At 37.8% G+C, this 20159-nt stretch overlaps 1 protein-coding gene across 1 annotated transcript; it reads left to right on the top strand.

Annotated features, from left to right (window-relative positions):
* Positions 1-3048: 3048 nt before the first annotated feature.
* On the top strand, positions 3049-19689 carry LOC143881573 (Calcineurin-like metallo-phosphoesterase superfamily protein). Its single transcript, XM_077384719.1, has 13 exons — positions 3049-3397; positions 3919-3981; positions 4702-4880; positions 8083-8218; positions 8697-8793; positions 12336-12395; positions 12515-12615; positions 12756-12790; positions 18287-18344; positions 18500-18574; positions 18643-18797; positions 18880-19152; positions 19233-19689. The coding sequence occupies exons 1-13, from the start codon at positions 3266-3268 to the stop codon at positions 19468-19470; spliced, it is 1602 nt and encodes a 533-aa protein (XP_077240834.1). The 5' UTR covers positions 3049-3265; the 3' UTR covers positions 19471-19689.
* Positions 19690-20159: the final 470 nt, after the last annotated feature.

The following is a 20159-nucleotide window of genomic DNA, read 5'->3' as shown; positions in this document are numbered from 1 at the left end:
TTTTGAAAATTACGTGAGAATTACACCTCACATTTTTTGACTTTTTTGAACAAATGCACTCATTCAACTCATATAATTTCAATTCTACCCCCCCTCCTTTATGCTTTTAACAAAGGCACTCATTGAATCATATAATTGCAATCCTACCCCTCCTTTATGCTTTTAACAAAGGCACCCATTAACGCCGTATAATTTTGATCTTACCCCCTCCTTTATGGTTTTTTAATTAAAAAACTATAGGGTGATCTTAACCATCCGATTTAAGATAAGAGGAATTATGGAAACATCTATAGATTGGAGGGCTAGGATCGGCCTATGGAAATGATTTTTGGGGCACAACCTATGTATGTTGTGTTCCATCACATGGACGGTTTGGATCAACCTATGACGTGGTCCGTACCGTTCTTTGTCGGCCCGTGCATCGCACGGGTTTTTTTACTAGTACTATATAGTAGAAGAGAAAATAAGAGAATTTTTTGTGGAATTACACATCACTTTTTTTGACTTTTTTTAACAGAGGCACCCATTTAACACACATATTTTCAATCCTACCCCTCCTTTATGCTTTTTAACAGAGGCACCCATTAAAGCCACATAATTTCAATCCTACCCTCCTCCTTTATGCTTTTTTAATAAAAAATCTATGGGTGATCTTAACCATCCGATTTAAGACGAATAACATATTATGGAAACCTCTATAAGACTAGAAGGCTAGGATCAGCCTGTGGAAATGATTTTTTGGGCACAACCTATTTATGTTGTGTTCCATCACATGGACGGTTTGGATCAACTTGTGATGTGGTCCGTACAGTTCTTTGTCGGCCCGTGCATCGCACGGGGTTTTTTACTAGTGTGTGTGTGTGTGTATATATATTTTTTAAATTTTGGTATAAGTCATTCTCAGTTTATGCTAGATAATTAAAAATTAAAGAACACCTTCCCCAGTAACTAGTTGTTTCACATGGTATCAGAGCAAAGGTTCTAAGTTCAAACCTCCTTGATGTCGCTTTGGGTTAATTAGCGAGATAAAGTGATTAATTAAAACTCCTTTATTGGTGACTAAGCTGGGGTTTGGTGGGACCCATTTACACAAACCTATGCACATGGTTTTAAATTTCGGTGGAGACCGAAATTGAAACTTGGCGAAATTCTGAATTTTGAACTTTACCAATTTTTGATCAAAATTTCGAGAAAATGTATATTTTTTATAAAAAAAAAGGAAACATTATTTCAAAATAAATTAAATAATGTTTTTTAATTATTACCAAATTTCAGCCTGAAATTTCGGATTTCAGTGGGGTCTGAAATCAGTATTGAAACCGAAATTTAAAACCTTGCCTATGCATACCTACTATTTTACCTAGGGGTGCAAGTTTGACCCTGTCAACCCTGACCCGCCCTGAGCCCGAACAGGGTCTGGGCTGGATTTTCCAACCTTGAGGGCGGGTCAGGATTCATTTTTTAGGCCCTGACTCAGGGTCGGGTCGGGTTCTGGGTTAATGCCTCGGGTCACCCTGACCCGGCCCACGTGCATGTTTCTTTTGCTAATGTTTTCTATTGTCTTGGATTGATGTTTCTTTAGATTAATTGTCTCTGCTGCCCGTCACCGTCATGTTGTTGAGTTCATATTGTCTTATTTTGTTCCCCTTCTCTGTTTATTGATCATTTTGTTCTATATAATATGTGGTTGCTTTATTTTTTGCACTTTTAAAAGGTGTTTTCACTAGGGTCAATCAGGGCCAGCCTAACCCGGCCCTACCCTGCCCTGCCCAATCAGGGAGGGCCAGGGCCGCATTGAGCCCTGCAGGGCGGGCAATGGGTTGAGGTTTTTTGGCCCTGACTCAGGGTCAGAGTGGGTCAAGGCCAAGATAATGGGATCCAGGGTTGGGCTAGGGTTTTGAAAAACCCAACCCAACCCGACCCTTTTGCAACCTTAATTTTACCCCTAATATTGATGAGACAGGTCTGCTATCTCTACCCAAACCTATGCATTAGGGTGGGGACCACCATTTACACAACATGTTTTGACGGTGTGGGGCCCACCATTTTAGACCATGCTTAGCATGGGCCGATACTACCGGTATATCTATAAAATCTCCATGAATTGATAGGAAAATACCTTTGAGTTTTTATTGAGTCACAATGATTTAGTCCACTCGACTCGACCCACATTGAAATCAAGTCGTGTGGAAATTAAAAAACATGGATCAGATGACAACAACAAAAATAATCAAAACATGCCTTTCAAACGATCCCAAAACACCCAAATGAAAGAACTTGTAGAGCCTTGATTCCTAGTCGTTGATGTCTCTCATCTCATCGGCAAAGTTATTTCATAGAATCATGTTTTTTTTTTTTTTTTTTTTGTAACATAGGGTGTCCCCACCATCTTTGGAAGTACGGATGCACGCAATCGCCCATAAACCACGCGGATCAGGTAATCCCGGGTGGGATTCGATCACAAGTCTCGGGGAGCAAACCCGTGACTTATGCCGAAGAGCAATAAGTTTGATATCCCAGGCTCACGATAGCTGCCTAAGCTAGAGCCAGCTCGATTGTAAGAGAACGGTGGAAAACAAATCCGAGAGAGAGTATTCTTGCATTGTGTACTGTCTTGGGAAGGAAAGAGAAATAGAGTTTTCTATTAAAACTTAATAGAAGAAGAAGAAAAGTTTACATAGAAGTGAAAGAACTATTCTACGGACCATACTACAGGATGATCTAAAGTGTGGCCATAACTTAATAGGTTGTGCCTAAAAAATCATTTCTATAGGATGATCCTAGCCTACTGATCTATAAAAAATCATTTCTATAGGATGATCCTAGCCTACTGATCTATAGATGAACTGCATATTATGGAAACCTTTATAGATTGGAGGACTAGGATCACCCTGTGAAAATGATTTTTTTGGCCCAACCTACTAACGTGATGGCCCAATAGCCCATCACATGGACGGTTTGGATTATCCTAAGAGTGGTCCGTACGGTAGTTCTTGAAAAATAAGGGACTATAAGGGCTTACACCGTGTAAAATCTCCAAAATCACTTATCAAAATTCAAAACAAACAGGGCCTAGCCCTAGTAGGATCAACTGGTGGAGGGTCCGATTTGAAGTGGATCGGTAACAAAGACACGAAACCCAGGAGTAGGATCCCGAATCCGAATCGACCCAATCCGTGGACAGCCCTAATTTTCCGACTCCCAGTATTTCACCCAAAAAACATAATTGTGCAGTGGAAGAGTGGGAGATTGGGGATTATTGGCGATGCAGAGCCTCTCAAAGCTCACCCTCTTCCTCTGCTGTATTTGGTCCATCAGTCTCCTCTACGGTGAGATGGTTTCCTTTTGGCTGCCTTTATGGACATGCTCTTGGCCTCAACCTCACCACTCCTCTCCGGTAATCCTTAATCATTCTTCTTTTTCTTCATCCATCTATCTATGTATCTGCCCCCCTTTCTCCTCCTTCATCTATCTATGTATCTGCCCCTTGTCTTGAACTAACGCCTCTCATATCAAGACGTGACTAACTACCCTATCTGAAGTATTCAACTGACATTTGCCGGTATTTTCTTTGCCATCACACAGATTTTTCCCCCCCTATGGTTCTCCCTATGGTCAGATGCTACTAACTGGAGTAACAAATCATGACTTGCATGTCCACTCTTCTTGGTTGTTACAAGTTTTGCTTCACTTGCTATATTCAAACTATATTCCTTTTATGTTTCACATGAGTCATAATATCTTCCCTTATGTTCTGTTTCATAATATTGTCCAATTGCTCAAAACTCTTTCCCTATTGCGCCATCTAAATTTCTTAGTTTTTCTTTGCTTCCGGTTTGCTTTGTGATGCAAGGGAGATTCACTATTTCATAAACAATGTTTATGTATACTACTAACCTAATTTTGGATTTACTGCAGACAACAAGCGGTATACCATATAGTAATGATCGAGTGAAGGTTGCTGTTCTTGCTGATCCACAGGTCACTTACTTTTGTCTCGACCTTTGGTCTTGTAATCTTTTGGTAAGGTCATTCTTGCACTTGCTAGGCACCAAGGATTAAAATTGGTACATAGAGGATCGTCTGATAACACGGTGGTAGAAAGGGATTCCCTAAATGTCATCCGATGGTTCAATGGTTCACAAAAGCACCATTGGAGATTCGATTGGTTTTTTGATGAAATGCAAGATTGGGTGGGATCTTCTTCTTTTTTCTTTCAACATATCCCGGCAATCCACCGATGAGGTGGCTGATAATCCTGCTAGAGAAGGCGTTTCTATGGAAGCGTTGCCGTTGTTTGATTTGTTTCCACTTTGATTTCTTTTCCTTTTTTGTTTGTATTTCGTTTTAGTCCGCTATGGTTTTCGTTTTGCTTTGTATCGACCATCTCAGTCATATTTTCTTGAGATAAAATTGGTTACCATTAAAAAATGAGATAACTGGTTCTTGAGCGGTGCAGCAAAATTATAAGTCTAGTGACAGCATCTTTGGAATCTCACATCCAATTTATTTGAGGATTTTCTAAGCATGGAAATTTCCATAATAGAACCTTTGAGTTGCCTTTTACTGCAAAAACCGGAGATGCCATTCTCGTACTAGTTTTGAACCCTAAAGATGATGTCACTTGCATGAATATTCCTTGCAGCTCATGGAAACCCTCTATTTTTCTCTTATTCTACGTTCAAATTTCATTTGGAGCAGCTTATGGACAGGACATCCCTTGGCCTTCCTCCAAAATCACTTGCTCTGGAGGCTATACAGTTCTATGCAGATTTGTACATGCGAAGATCTTTTCATGCATCTATTTTGCCATTCAAACCTGACGTAATTCTGTTTTTGGGCGATCACTTTGATGGCGGGCCTTTCTTGTCAGATGAAGAGTAAGTGATAGCTGTATTTTTTTACTTTAGAAAATGGTTCTAGTTATTCAATGATTCCTGTATTAGAATATGACTATGGTCTTTCTTTTTCTAACTAGACCGTCCTCATGTTTGAAACTCAGGTGACTTGGGCTAACCTGTGTAACTTATTTTTTTTCCTCAAAGTTTGCATTGCTGTTTCTTTTTCCAAACGATCAATTTCCTCAACATTTCTCTGATATGCATGTTAACAGAACAGCTACATTTGGTTCATCTCTTTCTTCAGTAACGGTATAGAATTTACTAGTCTAAGTGCGTACTAGTGACCACTCCACGCTCTATTCCCCATGCCCTTGGCCTTTTTCAAATTCCTGAAAACTGCTCAGGTATCTGATCATGACTGACCTTCACGAGTTGTTCAAGGACATATACTAACTGTAGACATGCGATGATGAGATATTTGCAATAATTCATATGACATAAGGCAGGTAATCATAATAAGGTACTTGATGGGGTGGGCAGTAGATCCATGATGCTAGGCTATGTGTCAACCAATGTTATCGAGTTCGAGGTGCTGCAGGAGTTATATGAAGATATAAGGACAATTCTTTACCATTTTTCTATACCTGTAGCATCGTGAGAGGATGTTAGCGTGGACTTTGTGTCAGGTCTTTGATGAGCTCAACAAGTTCTGAGTTCCATTTTCATTCTTGTTTATAGATTTCAAAGACGTCACACTTCCTTACCTAAAATAACCATTGGATGCCTCAGATGTTGCCGATTTTTATTTCAAAGAAAGGGTGATGCGTTGTGGTGTTCGAAAGATAATCACTTTATATGATGAGTTTCCACTTTACATGAGGTCTACATCCATAGACAAATGAACGAGTCAACAAACTAATGTTGTTAAAAGTTTAGTCTTGACTCTTGGCAAGCTATTCAGTATCAGAAGGCCTAGAGTTTTTTTTTTTTAATTTCCTCCCTCCGTAAGAGGGGTGGCAAGAGCAATTGTTTATTTTTCTTTTTCTATTTCCTCTCTATCCTTCCTCAGACCATCTCGCGAAGGTGCTTGTATCTTCTTTTTCTTTTACTTACCAAAATTTCCATCATTAAAAAAAAAACGAACAGAGAGGACACAAATACAATCATCCTCCAGAGTGAAGATGATCAAACACCCAAGAGCGCCTCTAGAAACACCACAATAGACCAAGCCATCTGCCTCACCATTGGTGGAATAAAAAACGTGCTTCAACTCAATTTCATGCCCTTCCACGGTCTCCAAGATTTCCACAGCGATATCAGTAAATCTCCAAAGAAGCTGGTGCAAACTTAGGGTTTGCGGGTTCCTTGGAGAAATTTTTGGAGCATAAAGTGTTTAGATTTTCAATTAAAGTCAGTGTTACCCATCCAAATCAGATGAGACATTCAGAAATTGTTCAAATCATACAATGATCTCGGGTCAGTGCCCATCAACTGACACAACAGTCCAACAGGGCCGAAGAATGTGTCTACCAGATATTGGTTCGTAAGGGAATCAAAATAGACGATCATTGGTCTCATGGTCCCAATTAAGCACGTCCTCTGACCTAACACATCCGTCACAAGATGCCCTTATTGACTAAGGACATCTCCTATTCCTACTGTAGAGGCGTCACATTCAACCTCAAAGTCTTTATTAAAGTCCAGAAGCGCTAGAATTGGAGCACTCATCATTTTGGTCTTGTTGAGATTGAAGCTCCTGTCGGCCTTAGGAGTTAAGTGGAATACACAATGCTTTAAGCACTTCGTAATATGTGCTATCACAAAATTAAAGTTGTAAATAAATCGTCGATAAAATGATGCAATGTCTTGAAAGCGTAGTATAACATGGCACACAATCACCCAAGACACTCCAAAGAGACCAAGAACGGGGGATTCACGAGCAGCCACCCTTGATATCTGATCCAAGGAACAAGAGGATCCTTGACTTTTATCCTCTTGATCCTTGGATCAAATATCAAGGGTGGATGCCCCTGATACTGGCATGTATGCCTGGACACCATATAATTTCAACTATTTATGATACCTTAATACATTTGTAGACCAACTCAATACGACACTGATACCCATACCGGACAATTGATGAATACTTCTGTTGGTCAAAATAGCTTCATGTTTCAATTATACGTCACTTTTCAAATTAACTGTCATGCTTTTTGCTTGCTAATGTTGCATATTTGGATCATACTTTTGAGTGTGTGATTCATATAGATGCTATTTCAAATTTATTAGTTATTTTGTCTTCAAAATTAAATATAGTTAAGTTTTATTATATATAATTTGTACATGTCTTGTGTCTGTGCCTGTGCCTGTATCTGTATCTGAGTAAGTGGGTATCATGTATGTTTCAGGAAGCTTTTCTGCAGTTTTTGAAACCAAGTTCCTTCTTCATTCTCCATTTTAATTGCAGGTCTTTGCCCCAATTTGGACCCCCTTTTACAGCTGGTTTATATTGTTCTTTTCCTATTTCTTCATTCTCCCTTTTCCTTTTTTTTTCTCCTTTTCTTTTTTCAGATCTTGGGTCCCTAGATCTGCATCAACTAGCCTTGCATATTTTTACCAAGTCAATTGAGAAGTGGAAAATAGGAGACATGTGAAGAAGAAAAAGTCTTTTACTGTGATTGTTAGAGTAGTTTGCGCATGCTGCTTAATTCTTTTTCCCCATTAAAACAAAATTTGATAGATTATCATTCTGTTTGAGGGAAAGAATCCACCATAGACATGTGAAAAGCAATGGACAAGTTGCAGTTATAATGATGAACGAATGTCTGAAGATCAGCACCTTCTGCTTACCAGCAAGTTTTCCTTGCTCCAAACACCTTAGTTTGAGTACTAGAGTAGAGAGTTATTTGTTTCTTTGCATTTACTTCATAATACTAATAAACCCTAGTTGTATTTACAGTTGCTCTGGGTATTTAGTTTAACACCTATAGTCATTATAATTATTCAAGCCAGTCAAAGAAATATCAGATCTGATGTCATTTGATTAAAAAATTGCTTCACTGGTTCTTCATGTGAATGCTTGTTTAACTGATGTACTCCACTTCGAAATCCTTCAAATACACAAATTTCTTGTCTAGTATCAGAAAGCGGCATCCCTCGTATAGAATTCCACAAACTTTGTTATCAAGAAGTTTTTGTTTCGTTCTGCCTCCCTGATTGTCTTCTATTGGTATTGGAATAGGTGGCAACAATCTTTGAGCCGCTTTAAACACATCTTTGACATGAACCAACGAGGAGGAACTTCACATATAAAAGTATACTACCTTGCTGGAAACCATGACATTGGCTATGCAGGATTTCATTCTCTTCATCCAACGGTACGCTGATAGTGACCCATTGGAACATTCAGAATTTGTTTTTGTACAGATTTTAGGGAGGTTTTCTTGGTATTGTCTGGTTCATACATGACAGATTTTAAGTTGCCCAAAAATTTTGGCTCCCAAATCTTTCCAAGTGTTTATAGTCGAGTACAACATCATCTTATTGAGTGTTTTAGGTTTACCCCACCTCTAGATTTTTGTTCTAAAAAATTATTCCCTTTTTTGTTGTTTATTGCTTTGCCTCTATTCTAGGAGTTCATCACTCATATGCTCAAACCAGTAATTTAGTTTTCCAAAAAAGGTTTGTACAACTGAATTGTTTTCCAGTGATGATAGTTTGGGAGAACATTCAGAGAAATCCTTTTACGGCTGAACATCTGAGGACTTCTGTCCTATGAAATTGTTCGTTCACACTGTCCTTATTGGTTTGGGGACTTTATTATCGCACAAGTGAAATTTATTTCTTATCATACAGGTGATTAGCCGCTATGAAAAAGAATTTGGAATGAGGAATTATCGCTTTACTGTTGGGAAGGTGGAGTTCATTGTTGTTGATGCCCAAACTCTTGATGGTAAACATTGAAAGTTTGAAACTTCCTGCCATGTTTCTGAATTTATGGACACATTATATGAGATACTACTTTCTCTCTTTTTTTCTTTACCCTGGGCATTGTGAGCAACGTCACTAACATCTTCGATGTTTTTGAAAATATCGCGACATTTTTGCGATTTTTGGATCAAATGACAAAATCCTGAGTATTTCCCAAGTTTCTAAAAAATCATTGAGATGCCTTCGTATTTTATTTTTACTGCAAAAAATTTCACAAAAATATCTCGATAAATTCAAGATATTATTTGTTATCCTAAACTCCTAATTTTATTCATAGAGTTTATATTTTTATATATTTTAAATCTTTTTTTTCCAAATTTTCCTCAATATAAACTGAACAATAACAAAAAAAAATAATTAAAATATCCTGATATACAACCTTCCCGAGAAATTTCCGGGACAACTATTTGTGACTATCATTATGAGTTGACATGGTGGGGGTTGAAGTGGTAATAAGCTGGTTTTAACTTGCGACCTCCAGATTGCAATACAAGCAGGAATTTTTGAATTGCAGTAAAATGTTTAGTTTTAGCTCTCTTGTTTACTCTTGTCAGTTTTTTCTTCCTTATCCCTTTCGATATATTTATTGCATCTAGGAAGCTTCATGTTTATGGTCTCTTTGTTGGGGACAAGAAAATGGTGCTAAGTGCGTAGGATGAAGTTTCATGCGAAATGTTGACATGGACACATAGGATACACTACACACACACACACACAAATATATCTGCGTGTGTGTGTGTTCTGGGACCTTTATTTATCAAGTATTATTATTAAAGATTCCGTATGCTTCAAACTATGGAATATCTTCATTTGTTGTATTCCTTCAGTCCAATTTTTAGAACTCTTGCCGTTATCCATGCCAAACCAGTCTATACTAACCTTATTGAATTGATTGTACTAAAAAACCCAAAAATCTAGTTCTTTAGGAGATTCATTTTTATTCTTTTTCATTTTTTGCTATGTAAGAGGTCGCAGTTGTTCTTTATCAGGAAATGATCCTGTTTGAAAGTTGAAACACCCATACTGTGGGTTATGGTTGTTCAGACGGTGATGGAAGTGGATCTTGCTGGACTGACCATCTTCTAACAAGTCAAAAGCGTAGTTTATCTTGATTGACTGATAATAAGATTCACCAGCCATGGTGATCTCCACCATGTCATTCTCTGATTTATTATCCTCGAAGTCCATTGCTACTGACACTTGCAACCCTTCTACCATTTTTGTTCATGGCCTCGCCGTAAGCATGACACATGTCTGTGATGATCGGTACTGTTGGCCAAACCAGCATGGATCTATAAGCACACAAAGTATCATGGTCATAACCAGATCAACAGCCTCGATCACCGTGGGCATGTGGGATAAGGAGAAAAAAGATCTTGGGGTGCGACTGTCCGTAGCAGAACTTATTTTCCTCCTCCTTTTTTTCCATCAAGGATATTTGTTTTTTGTAACTCTCCCTTCCATAACCCATGTTCTTTTCGAGCAGGGATCTTAGATCACAGATGTGAATGGGAATAGCCAGGATGCCAGAAGGCTAAAAAACTATTATATGATCAATATGTAGGAAATTTATAATTATACAAATATAGGTATGTAAGAAGAAGTTTTATGAAGCAATTTAGTATCCTCATATTTACCCTTGTTACAATCTGGAGCTGCAGATTTTAGTTGTTTAGGTTTGTTTGCTCTACTAATCCTGGCGTGACAGTTTTCTCTAACATGTTTGGATCTTATTGTAAACTCGTGAAAGCAGCCACTTCTGATGGAACATTGTAGCTCTCTGGTTAAATTTGAGATTCCCATTTTTAATGAGGAGGTGTTCCCATCCGATTATTATTTATTTATGGATCAATTACTGTTGCATGCTGGAGAGTTGAAAAAATGACGAAAAAATGTTGAGTTTTGAAAAAATACTAACAAATGCTACTTTATTAAAAAAGAACTTTTTAAGACGAAAATACCCCTAACCTTACTTTATCTTTCTCTTATTTGTTTTTACACTTTATCTTTCCGGCGATAGAAGCCTTCTTCTCCGGCGAAACATCTTCATTTCTCCGGCATATGCTCATTTGTCTTGAGAGGTTAGAAGGAGTTCTCTAGAGACGCCCCTTTCTCATTTTCTTATTCTTCCTCCAAATATCTAAAATCCCATTATCTTTGTAAGTATTTTCCCTTTTTTAGTGGTTGTAGCCAAAATCAGTTGCCCAAAGAGCTTTCATTAGGCAAAAGGGTAGTGGAAGCCAAAATGGTACTCGAAGCAAAATGTAAGTTTGGCAAAAATGATAGTCGAAGCCCAAAAAATGCTAGTTGAAGCCAACAAAAAGTTACTCCAAGCCAAAAATGATAGTCGAATCCAAAAAATGATAGTCGAAGCAAAAAAAAAAAATGATAGTCGAAGCCAACAAATATTTCTCGAAGCTAAAATATATTAGTTAAAGACAAAGAAAGTTCCAAATGTTACTGGAATTTAAAAGTTTTAGTCGCAACCAAAAACATGTTAGTCGAAGCAAAAAAACCAGTTATTCGAAGCCTAAAAAACTTTAGTCGAAGCGAAAAACACAACGGCGAATGTTACAGGAAAACATTTTTCACTTCGACCAAGTAATTTTTGGCTTCGACCAAATAAATTTTGGCTTCGAATATCCTGTTATGGCTTCGAGTACCTGTTTTTGCGTTGAGAAGAAGAGGGGGAGATCTCTGAAAATAACTAATCAGTTGATGTCCATTGGATAGCACGAAAATGATGAACATATGACTTTGCCATAGCATCTCTTTTACAAGTTTAGAAGTTAAGAGAGGTAGTGGAGTTTTCCATTAGCCACAGTAACACAACAAAAAATTATCAAATGGGGTTTCTCAACACGGCCATAATCCAATTTCTCCTTCTCATCTTCCCATTCTATTTTATTCCTCTACTCACATGACAATATAAACACTGATAGATCGGTGCTCTTGGCTTTCAAGAAAGGCATAGTTGTTGATCCTCAGAATCCCTCAGGACAAAGGAGTATCTGCTGCCAGAGAAATGAGATTTTTCGCCGGAGAAGAAGGCTTCTATCGCCGGAAAATCTCGTCGTTTCACACAAAATGCGTCGGAGTAAAACCTAAAAATGAAAGAGTGTAAAACCTGCAAGTAAAAGAGTAAAATGATAAAACCAAGAAGAGAAGAGAAAGATTAAAGTAAGAAAGGGGGGTATTTTCGTCCCTAGCAACATTTCTTTTAATAAAGTAGCATTTGTTAGTGTTTTTTCAAAACTCAACATTTTCTCGTCATTTTTTCAACTCTCCAGCATACAACAGTAATTGATCCTTTATTTATTTATTTATTTTTATTTTTTTTGAAAAATATGTTTCCACCTGAGTATAGTATGTTTAAAACATGGAGATAGTTAAATAGATAGTGCACTAAGCCATCTGCTTCTGTTTAAAAATGAATGCATATTTGCTTATACTTGCTCCATGCATGATTGCATAAAGTAAAGGAAATGGATATTGACTGTGCAGGGCCCTCCCAAAGAACTCTGACTTCCGAAGCCTGGAATTTTGTCAAAAATGCATCAACGGGTATGTGATATTGATCCTTTCTGCACATATACGATGAAAGTTGGCTGTTTGCCATGTATAATTCTCATCAGTCTGTGTTTTTAATGGTAATTCTTATCAGTCTGTTTAATATTATTTAGATGCTTTGTTAAATCCAAGAGTGTTATTGACACATATCCCACTTTACCGGCCCAATGGAACTCCCTGTGGTCCATATCGTTCTTCTCCCATTATCAACCAGGTATACTGTGTTTGTCTTTAATAATTTTTTAAGTAATTAATAGTCCATTGTCTCAAACTTAGTAGCGGGCTCTGATGTTACATGCATTTAATTCTTGCAGTAATTAAATGTCTCTAATGTGTTTGTTCCTTCACCTCCAGAGGGTTTCTCGGACTCGAGCAGATGAAGGAATAATGTAAGTCACCTGGATTCGCATTGTTCATGAGAAAGCTCTCTCTCATATGTACTGACTAGTTCAATGGAACTTTGGTGCTATTGCTTTCTATATTGATTTCTCTGAACATGAAGTGAGTATACCACTGTCAGGTATTTTGCATTTTGAATCTGGTTGTGACTTCCAATTAACATGTAGAGACATCGAGATACACACTGCCTTGTAATAATATGTTCTTAAGGAATCCCCAAATCCTTGCAAGCTTAAGCAAAATATTAGACACTACGAAGGAGGGAACAAAGAATAGGGAACGAGCAAAAACAAGATTAGAATGTTAGAGAGTAGGTATAGTTCCATTGAAGCTCGACTTGGGCTTTGAGTTATGGACCAAGTAGGCATTTAAAGTGGCTTCACCTACTTTATTCTCTTGCCTAAAACAACACCTTTGAGGACCCTTCGTTGGTGGCGACAATCTCTATATTCCCGGAGTTCTGGTAGAGCCTCCTCTATTATATTTTCCTACTCGTCTTTCCTTCATCTCAAGCTTGCATTTGTATTTTCTTTTTCTTTTCATTTGATGAAGTTGCTAGGATAGAGAATAAATTGTCCTGCCATGGTGGGATTTGTGCTTAGCATCCTGTAATTGAGACCCAGATTCTGTAGGTCGTAAGCGAGTGTTAGGCCTTCTTGTGTCATGTCATTGTTTTGCGTATGCATATACTTAGGTTTCAAATCTCCTCAAAAGATCAGTGGTAACTCAAGTTTTATTCTCTCTTTTCAGCTTAGATCCTCCATGGCAAAAGGTCCGCCGGCTTACTCGTGTTGAAAAAATAAAAAGAACAAATCAACACTATGCTATTGATTGAAACAACTACGTAAAAAGACAAGGAAAACAATATTGTTCTTCTCATACTATATCTAGTGGTTGTTATTATTCATTGGCTAGGAGTACCCCAACGAGCCTCTTTGTTGAATCCTCCGAATCTTACCCTAAATCTAAACTACCTATTAAAGGATGCATGTTACCAACCTAACTAACCTTTAGGAAAATACTGCACTAAACCAAGCCACCCCAACCTCTATAAATAAAGGCCCTCTCTTCCTTAGAAGGGCTCTTTTTGTCCTTGTTGTCATTAACGGCCCTAGTTCTGTGTCGTACTTAATAGCCCTAGTTCTAGGACATATCCTACTTTAAACAGTAGCTTTTGAAACCTTTGGAAATCCCAGATATCTTATAAAATTCATCAAAAGAGGAACAATATGTTTACACTGATACTATATGTAGTGGTTGCTATTATTTCTTTGGGGAGGAGTATCTTTCCCAAATTAGCCTCTTTGTTGAATTCTAATAACCTTAGCCTCTCCTATTTTTGTATCCAAATTGCTACATACCCTAGATTGAAGCCACCTATTAAAGGACACATGTTACCAACCTAACCAACATTTAGGAAAATACTGCACCATGCCAAGCTACCCCAACCTCTATAAATAAAGGCCCTCTCTTCCATTGAAGGTCTCTTTTTATCCTTTCCCTCATCAATTGCCCTAGCTCTAGGTGATATCCTACTTTATGTTTTAGCTTTTGAAACCTAGGAAAATCCCAGAAATTCTATGTAATTCAGCAAGGAAGCCAGCTCTGAATGTGTGACCATAGGTACAGTTCCTTCAAAGCCCAACTTCAACATTGTGTGATGGACCTAAAAGGTATTTTATGTAGCATCACTAGTGTCCTCTTTTGCCTGCCACAACCAGGATAAAGGCTTCATGATGAAGACCTTCTGTTGGTGACAACAATCTTAGTGTTTCTGATGTTCTGGTAGGATTTCCGCTACATTTCCCTGATTCTTGCTCTCTTCTCTTGCCTTCGTTCTCTCAACCTCATGCGCATTTTTTTAATTTAATATTATAAACTTGCTGCTTGCTAGAATAGAGAAGAGACCGTGCTAGTACATGCTGGATTGCTGAGGTTGGATTCAGATCTGGGATCCTATGCTAGTTTTAGATGTTTTGTCCATTCATTATTTTCCATATGCATATGTTTAGGTTTCCAATCTCCTCAAAAGATAGGTTTTATTCTCGTTTTTAAGCTTACACCTCCTCCAGTGGCAAAAGGTCAGATAGCTTACCCCTGTACAAGAAGTAAAAGGAAGAACACATAAAAATATATTTTGCCAACACTATGCTATTGATCGAGTCTAACGAGCCTAAGGGACAGTATGTTTCAAGTTTTACCATGTGGACCGTAGTTTCAAAACTCCCGTGCCATCGTGGACCCCTTTGAGTGGACTCCCTTTTACCTTGGATGCACATTGTTTGGATGATCCAAAGCATTCATTTGATAGGCCCTCATACAAATAAGGTGTGCCCAAAATATCAGCTCCATTGGAGCATCCCAACCCTACGATTTGTGGAGGTAAAAATGGACGTGTATAAACCTTCACAAATCTGTCCATTTTTTGCCTCTACAAATCGTAGGGTTAAGATGATCCCATGGAGCTGATTTTTTGGGCACACCCTATCTGTATGAGGACCTATCAAATGAATGCCCTGGATCATCCAAACAATGTGCCCCCCCCCCCCCCCCCCAAACGCACGCGCACACACACCATGTTTGTGAGTTCTAGCTCAGAAATACTTTTCCCTATATATATATATATATATATCATATATGAGAAAAGTGTTCCTGCGCAGCTTATCTGAGCAGCTGCTTCAAAAACTCATGTGGCCCCACATTTTTGGGGTGATCCAAAGCTTTCATTTGGAAGGCCCTTCCATGAATAGGGTGTGTACCAAAAATGAGCCATTTAGGATCATCCTAACCCTGCCATTTGTGGAGGGAAAAAATGGTCAGAAACAATGTCTGTCCATTTTCCCCTCCACCTTTGATTGGGTTAGGATGATCCTATAGGCCTGATTTTTGGTACACACCCTATCAATGGAAGGGCCTTTCAAATGAATGCTTTAGATCACCCAGAAATGTGGGCCACATGAGTTTTTGAAGCAGCTGCTCAGATAAGCTATCTGAGCAGCTGCGCAGGAACACTATTCTCTCTCTCTCTCTCTATATATATATATATATATATATGGGGAAACGTTTTCTGAGCGATACCTCAGATAAGTTATCTGAGCAAGAGCTCAAAAAATCATGTGGGCCCACATTGTTTGGATGATCCAAAGCATTCATTTGATAGACCCTTACATAGATAGGGTGTGCCCAAAAAATCAGCTCCATAGGATCATCCTAACCCTTCGATTTTTTAAGGTTAAAAATTGACAGATTTGTGGAGGTTTATACCCATCCACTTTAACCTCCACAAATCGAAGGGTGAGGATAATCCTGTGGACCAGATTTTTTGTGCACACTCTATCTATCTTTGGACCATCCAAACAATGTGGGCCCATATGTTTTTTTGAGCTCTTGCCCAGATAACTTATCTGAGGTATCGTGAAGAAAAACATTTATATATATATATATATATATATATATATATATATATATAGGTAAAATGTTTCTGAGGTATCGCTCAGCCTGAGCACCCCTCTAAATACACCATCTCCCATAGTTGTTTGCGTCACCCAACCCATTCATTCTATAGGTTATAGTTAGGATTATGGTTATGGTATATGGGATATATGGTTTGTGAGCAGCTGCTCAAATAAGCTTATTTGAGCAGTTGCTCACAAACCATTATATATTGAAAAAATATATTTTAGCAAAGAGAAAAATTATCAATTATATGTGGAAAGATAATAAAAGTGAAAGAAATTAAGAGGAAAAATAATATTACACATTCATAATTTTTTATGAATTCATAAGCATTGCAAATGCAAGTTAACTAATTCAAAAATTGAAACTAAAACGATTTAAACAGTAAAATTCTACACAGTTACTCATGCATCAAGCCAACACAGTAAATTAAACCTTAATTCATATTTGTTTTGGATGATAGCCAAAAATTTATTAAAATAAAAGGAGACGGAGATGGTCATGTTACAAAAGATGAACAAAAAAGAAAAGCCACTAGCTCCCCTAAAAACATATAAATAGGGAGGAAGGGCATCAAATAACGCTAATGCCTCTTTAGAAACTCCATCCCTCAGGAGACTATCGGCCACAGAGTTGGCAGATCGTCTAACATACTGAAAAACTATAGGCGATGACCCAATCCAGTCAAACATCTCATCAAAAAATCTTAATTCATATTTTTAGCGTAGTAGTTTAAATACTAATTCCCTAAACAAATACAAACTAAAATGAGAGCAGATTAAACTTTTATTCTCCTAATTCAGATTTTTGGGAACTAGATTAAACCCTAATTCCCTAAACAAATGGAAATCAAAATGTAAGCAGAACAATAAACCCTAACCTGGTTCGAGAAAAAAGTGTCATGAACTGGTTAAAAGAAGGTGAAAAGGGAAAGAAGGTGTCACGAACTCGTTAAAAGAAGGGGAAAAAAACCTGAAATTAAAAAAAGAAAAGAAAAAAAAAACAGTGCCATGCACGAATTGATTCGAGAATAAAAGAAGGAAAACAGAACAGAAAAAGGAAACCAAAAAATAGAAAAAAAAGGTTGTGCAGTCTGTGAACTGGTTCGAGAAAAAAGAAGAAAAGAAAGAAAACACTTCAAACAAGAAAAGAGAAAATAGAAGAAAACAAAACGGAAAAAAGGGTTGTGAATACTTGAATTGTTTTTTATGGCATGAACTGATTTGAGACTGAAGGAAAGAAGACAATAAAGAAAAAAAGAAAAGAAAATAATCTGGTACTATAAAGCCCTCGAGAGTGGTTGAGTTATACTTTAAAAAAAAAAATTTAGCCAAAAAAGTAAAAAAAAAATGAGTTAATTTCACAAAAATATTGTGGCAGAAGCCCTTGTGCATGAGGACTTTAGGTTATGCTCTTTAAACTAATCTAAAATGGGAATATGAGGTAATATCATGGAGAAAACATGATATTTTTGCGATATTATTAGAAAAAGCATGTAGTTGCGATTTTTTATTTTGGAAAATATTGTTTTTTTTTGGGTTTTCTCTTTTTAGATAGCTTGGAACATAACAGAGAACATGACCTTGGATAGGATAGAATGGAAGAAAATGATCCACGTAAAAGAACCCAACTAGAGCCAGGATTAGAGCCTGGTAGATTCCTTTCACCTTCTTCATGGAAATTTTCTAAAGGATTCATTTAGCCGACCCCAACTAGTTTGGGACAAAGGCTTTATTGAGTTGAGTTTTCTCTTTTTATTAGAATGCAATAGTATAATGATATTTTCAAACTGCTGGTAATATTTATTACTGGTGGTTACTATTTCAGGTGTTGCTTAGGAGTACTTTCTCATTGGACTGTCTGTTGACACACATAACCCACCCACGCACCCCCTTCCACACCCACAGAGAGGGAGGGAGATGCACACACATGTGCGCGCGCACACACACTTTGGAATACACTAATTTCTGTTGTTCTGCTACAACTGTGACCTGGTGGACAGTTTACCTGCTATTATTATGTGAATATAGGTATCAGAATTATCTTACTGAGGAAACATCAGCTCATTTGCTGGACTTGATCAGACCTGTATGTTCTCTATTCCATCTTCCTCTCTCGATACTTGCTTTCGGAGAAGTATCTTGACTTTGTAGGGAAATAGAATTATTCCTGTGTTTGAAATTTCAAATTACTGTTTGTTGAAAAAAAGCCTGTAGTTAAACCATAATTGATACTCGCCGCAGATACTTGTCTTGTCAGCTCATGATCATGATCAATGTAGTGTGACACACCAAACAGCTTTTGGGCTAGTAAAAGAGGTATACACATTATAGTTTTCTTTTTATTTGTCAGCGTTGTACATCTAATAATTATGCACCTTATACAGCACACCGTAGGGACCTTGAGCTGGCAACAGGGCAACTTGCATCCATCATTCATGCTGTTATCTGTTGGGGAATCTTCAAACGCCACCGGTCTAAAAGAAGATGCAGTATCGACTCAACTATGTTTTCTTCCTCTGCAAACACACATATACATCTGGTATTAAATACTTGTTCCAAGCCACTACTTGTTGGCCCAATCTTCTCACTGAGTTATGTTTTTGTCTTTAAAAAAACAATAGGTATCTGTCCCTATTCGGAGTCACCCTTCTTCTGCTCCTTTTTTGGCCAACAAATGGTTTGGGTTGTCGGCATCACTATGATCGTTTTATGGAGTTCATTGAAAGAGCAATAAGAAGCAACATTAACGCTGCTGGATCTAAAGAGAAGGTTGAAGATGACAACTGTGATTACGAAATGATTTGGGATGCGGAGGGATCAATGCATCTTGTCAAGAAAGCTGTAAAGAAGGTTCCACTTACAAGCTCATCAGGTGATTTGGGATTAACAGGAAGGTGAGTGTATACATTTGCTCTTTAGTGTTTAGTTATTATTTACTGTCAGAGATCAATAGTAGGATTATATTTTATGACAGGGGCAATGCTGTGGTGCGGCCATCAGCAAAGAAGCATTCTGCTCAAGAGACAGAGGTGTCTTTTGCCGTAGAGATAAATTCAGATGATACCAGAAGAGTAGTGCAAATTAATAATAAATCACGAGCAAGGATGGTGATTCAAAGGCTGATCCGGATGTTTCGATTGCTCATGATCATTGCAGCTCTGAACGTCCCTCTTTATATGATGTTGCTGTTTAAGGACTGGATTGACCAGTGAATGTGATGGGATTGATACCGAGTTTCGATTCAGATTGAATTGGATTTTTTGAAAGTGCCCCCCCCCCCCCCCCCCCCCCCTCTTTTTTTGTCTATGCAGACGATGATGATGATGAATTGATCTTTCTCAACTCAACTCAACGAAGCCTTTGTCCCAAACTAGTTGGGGTTGGCATGAATTGATCATTTATATATTATTTTTTCATATTTATCTGCAACACATGTTTCTCAGGTCAAGCCTATTTCCTGTTTGATTTTTACATTAGAAATTGAATCCTCCAATCCCATATATAAATCACATGACCATTTTCATAAAGGCTCCATTCCTCAGACTCCCTGATTTTTTTTTTCTCTTTTGGCTCCATTTCTTTCGACGCGTCAAATTTGTTCTGTGTTGTAAAAAATGAACATAAACTTTTTTTACGTACGACGAGAGAAATGGAGCCTTTATGACAATGGTTATTTAAGACACATCCATCTAATTCTGAGGCACAAGTGAGCTTTAAGATGCGACCCAACCTGAGTTTTTAAGCTTACAAAAAAAAAATTTGATAAAAATTGCCGCGTTTCACTCGGGTCGGATTGCCCAAGCCTTCAACCTGAACCCAACCCGAACTCAACTCGGGTTGGGAAAACTCAACCCGAGCCCGAACCTGACCGAACTCAACCTGACCTGACCCAATTTTTTTT

Source organism: Tasmannia lanceolata, unplaced genomic scaffold (genome assembly GCF_043159265.1).
Source record: "Tasmannia lanceolata isolate RefF3 unplaced genomic scaffold, GAP_Taslan_0.1 ptg000007l, whole genome shotgun sequence".
NCBI lineage: Eukaryota > Viridiplantae > Streptophyta > Magnoliopsida > Canellales > Winteraceae > Tasmannia > Tasmannia lanceolata.
This window is presented reverse-complemented; position numbering and strand designations above follow the sequence as displayed.

Bases quoted from the DNA above. Each gene is read 5' to 3' on its own strand.
- LOC143881573 (XM_077384719.1), top strand. From the start codon at position 3,266: ATGCAGAGCCTCTCAAAGCTCACCCTCTTCCTCTGCTGTATTTGGTCC. The intron at 8,219-8,696 runs GTACGCTGATAG...CTTATCATACAG, and splicing joins TTCATTCTCTTCATCCAACG to GTGATTAGCCGCTATGAAAA. The intron at 18,798-18,879 runs GTATTAAATACT...AAAAAACAATAG, and splicing joins CAAACACACATATACATCTG to GTATCTGTCCCTATTCGGAG.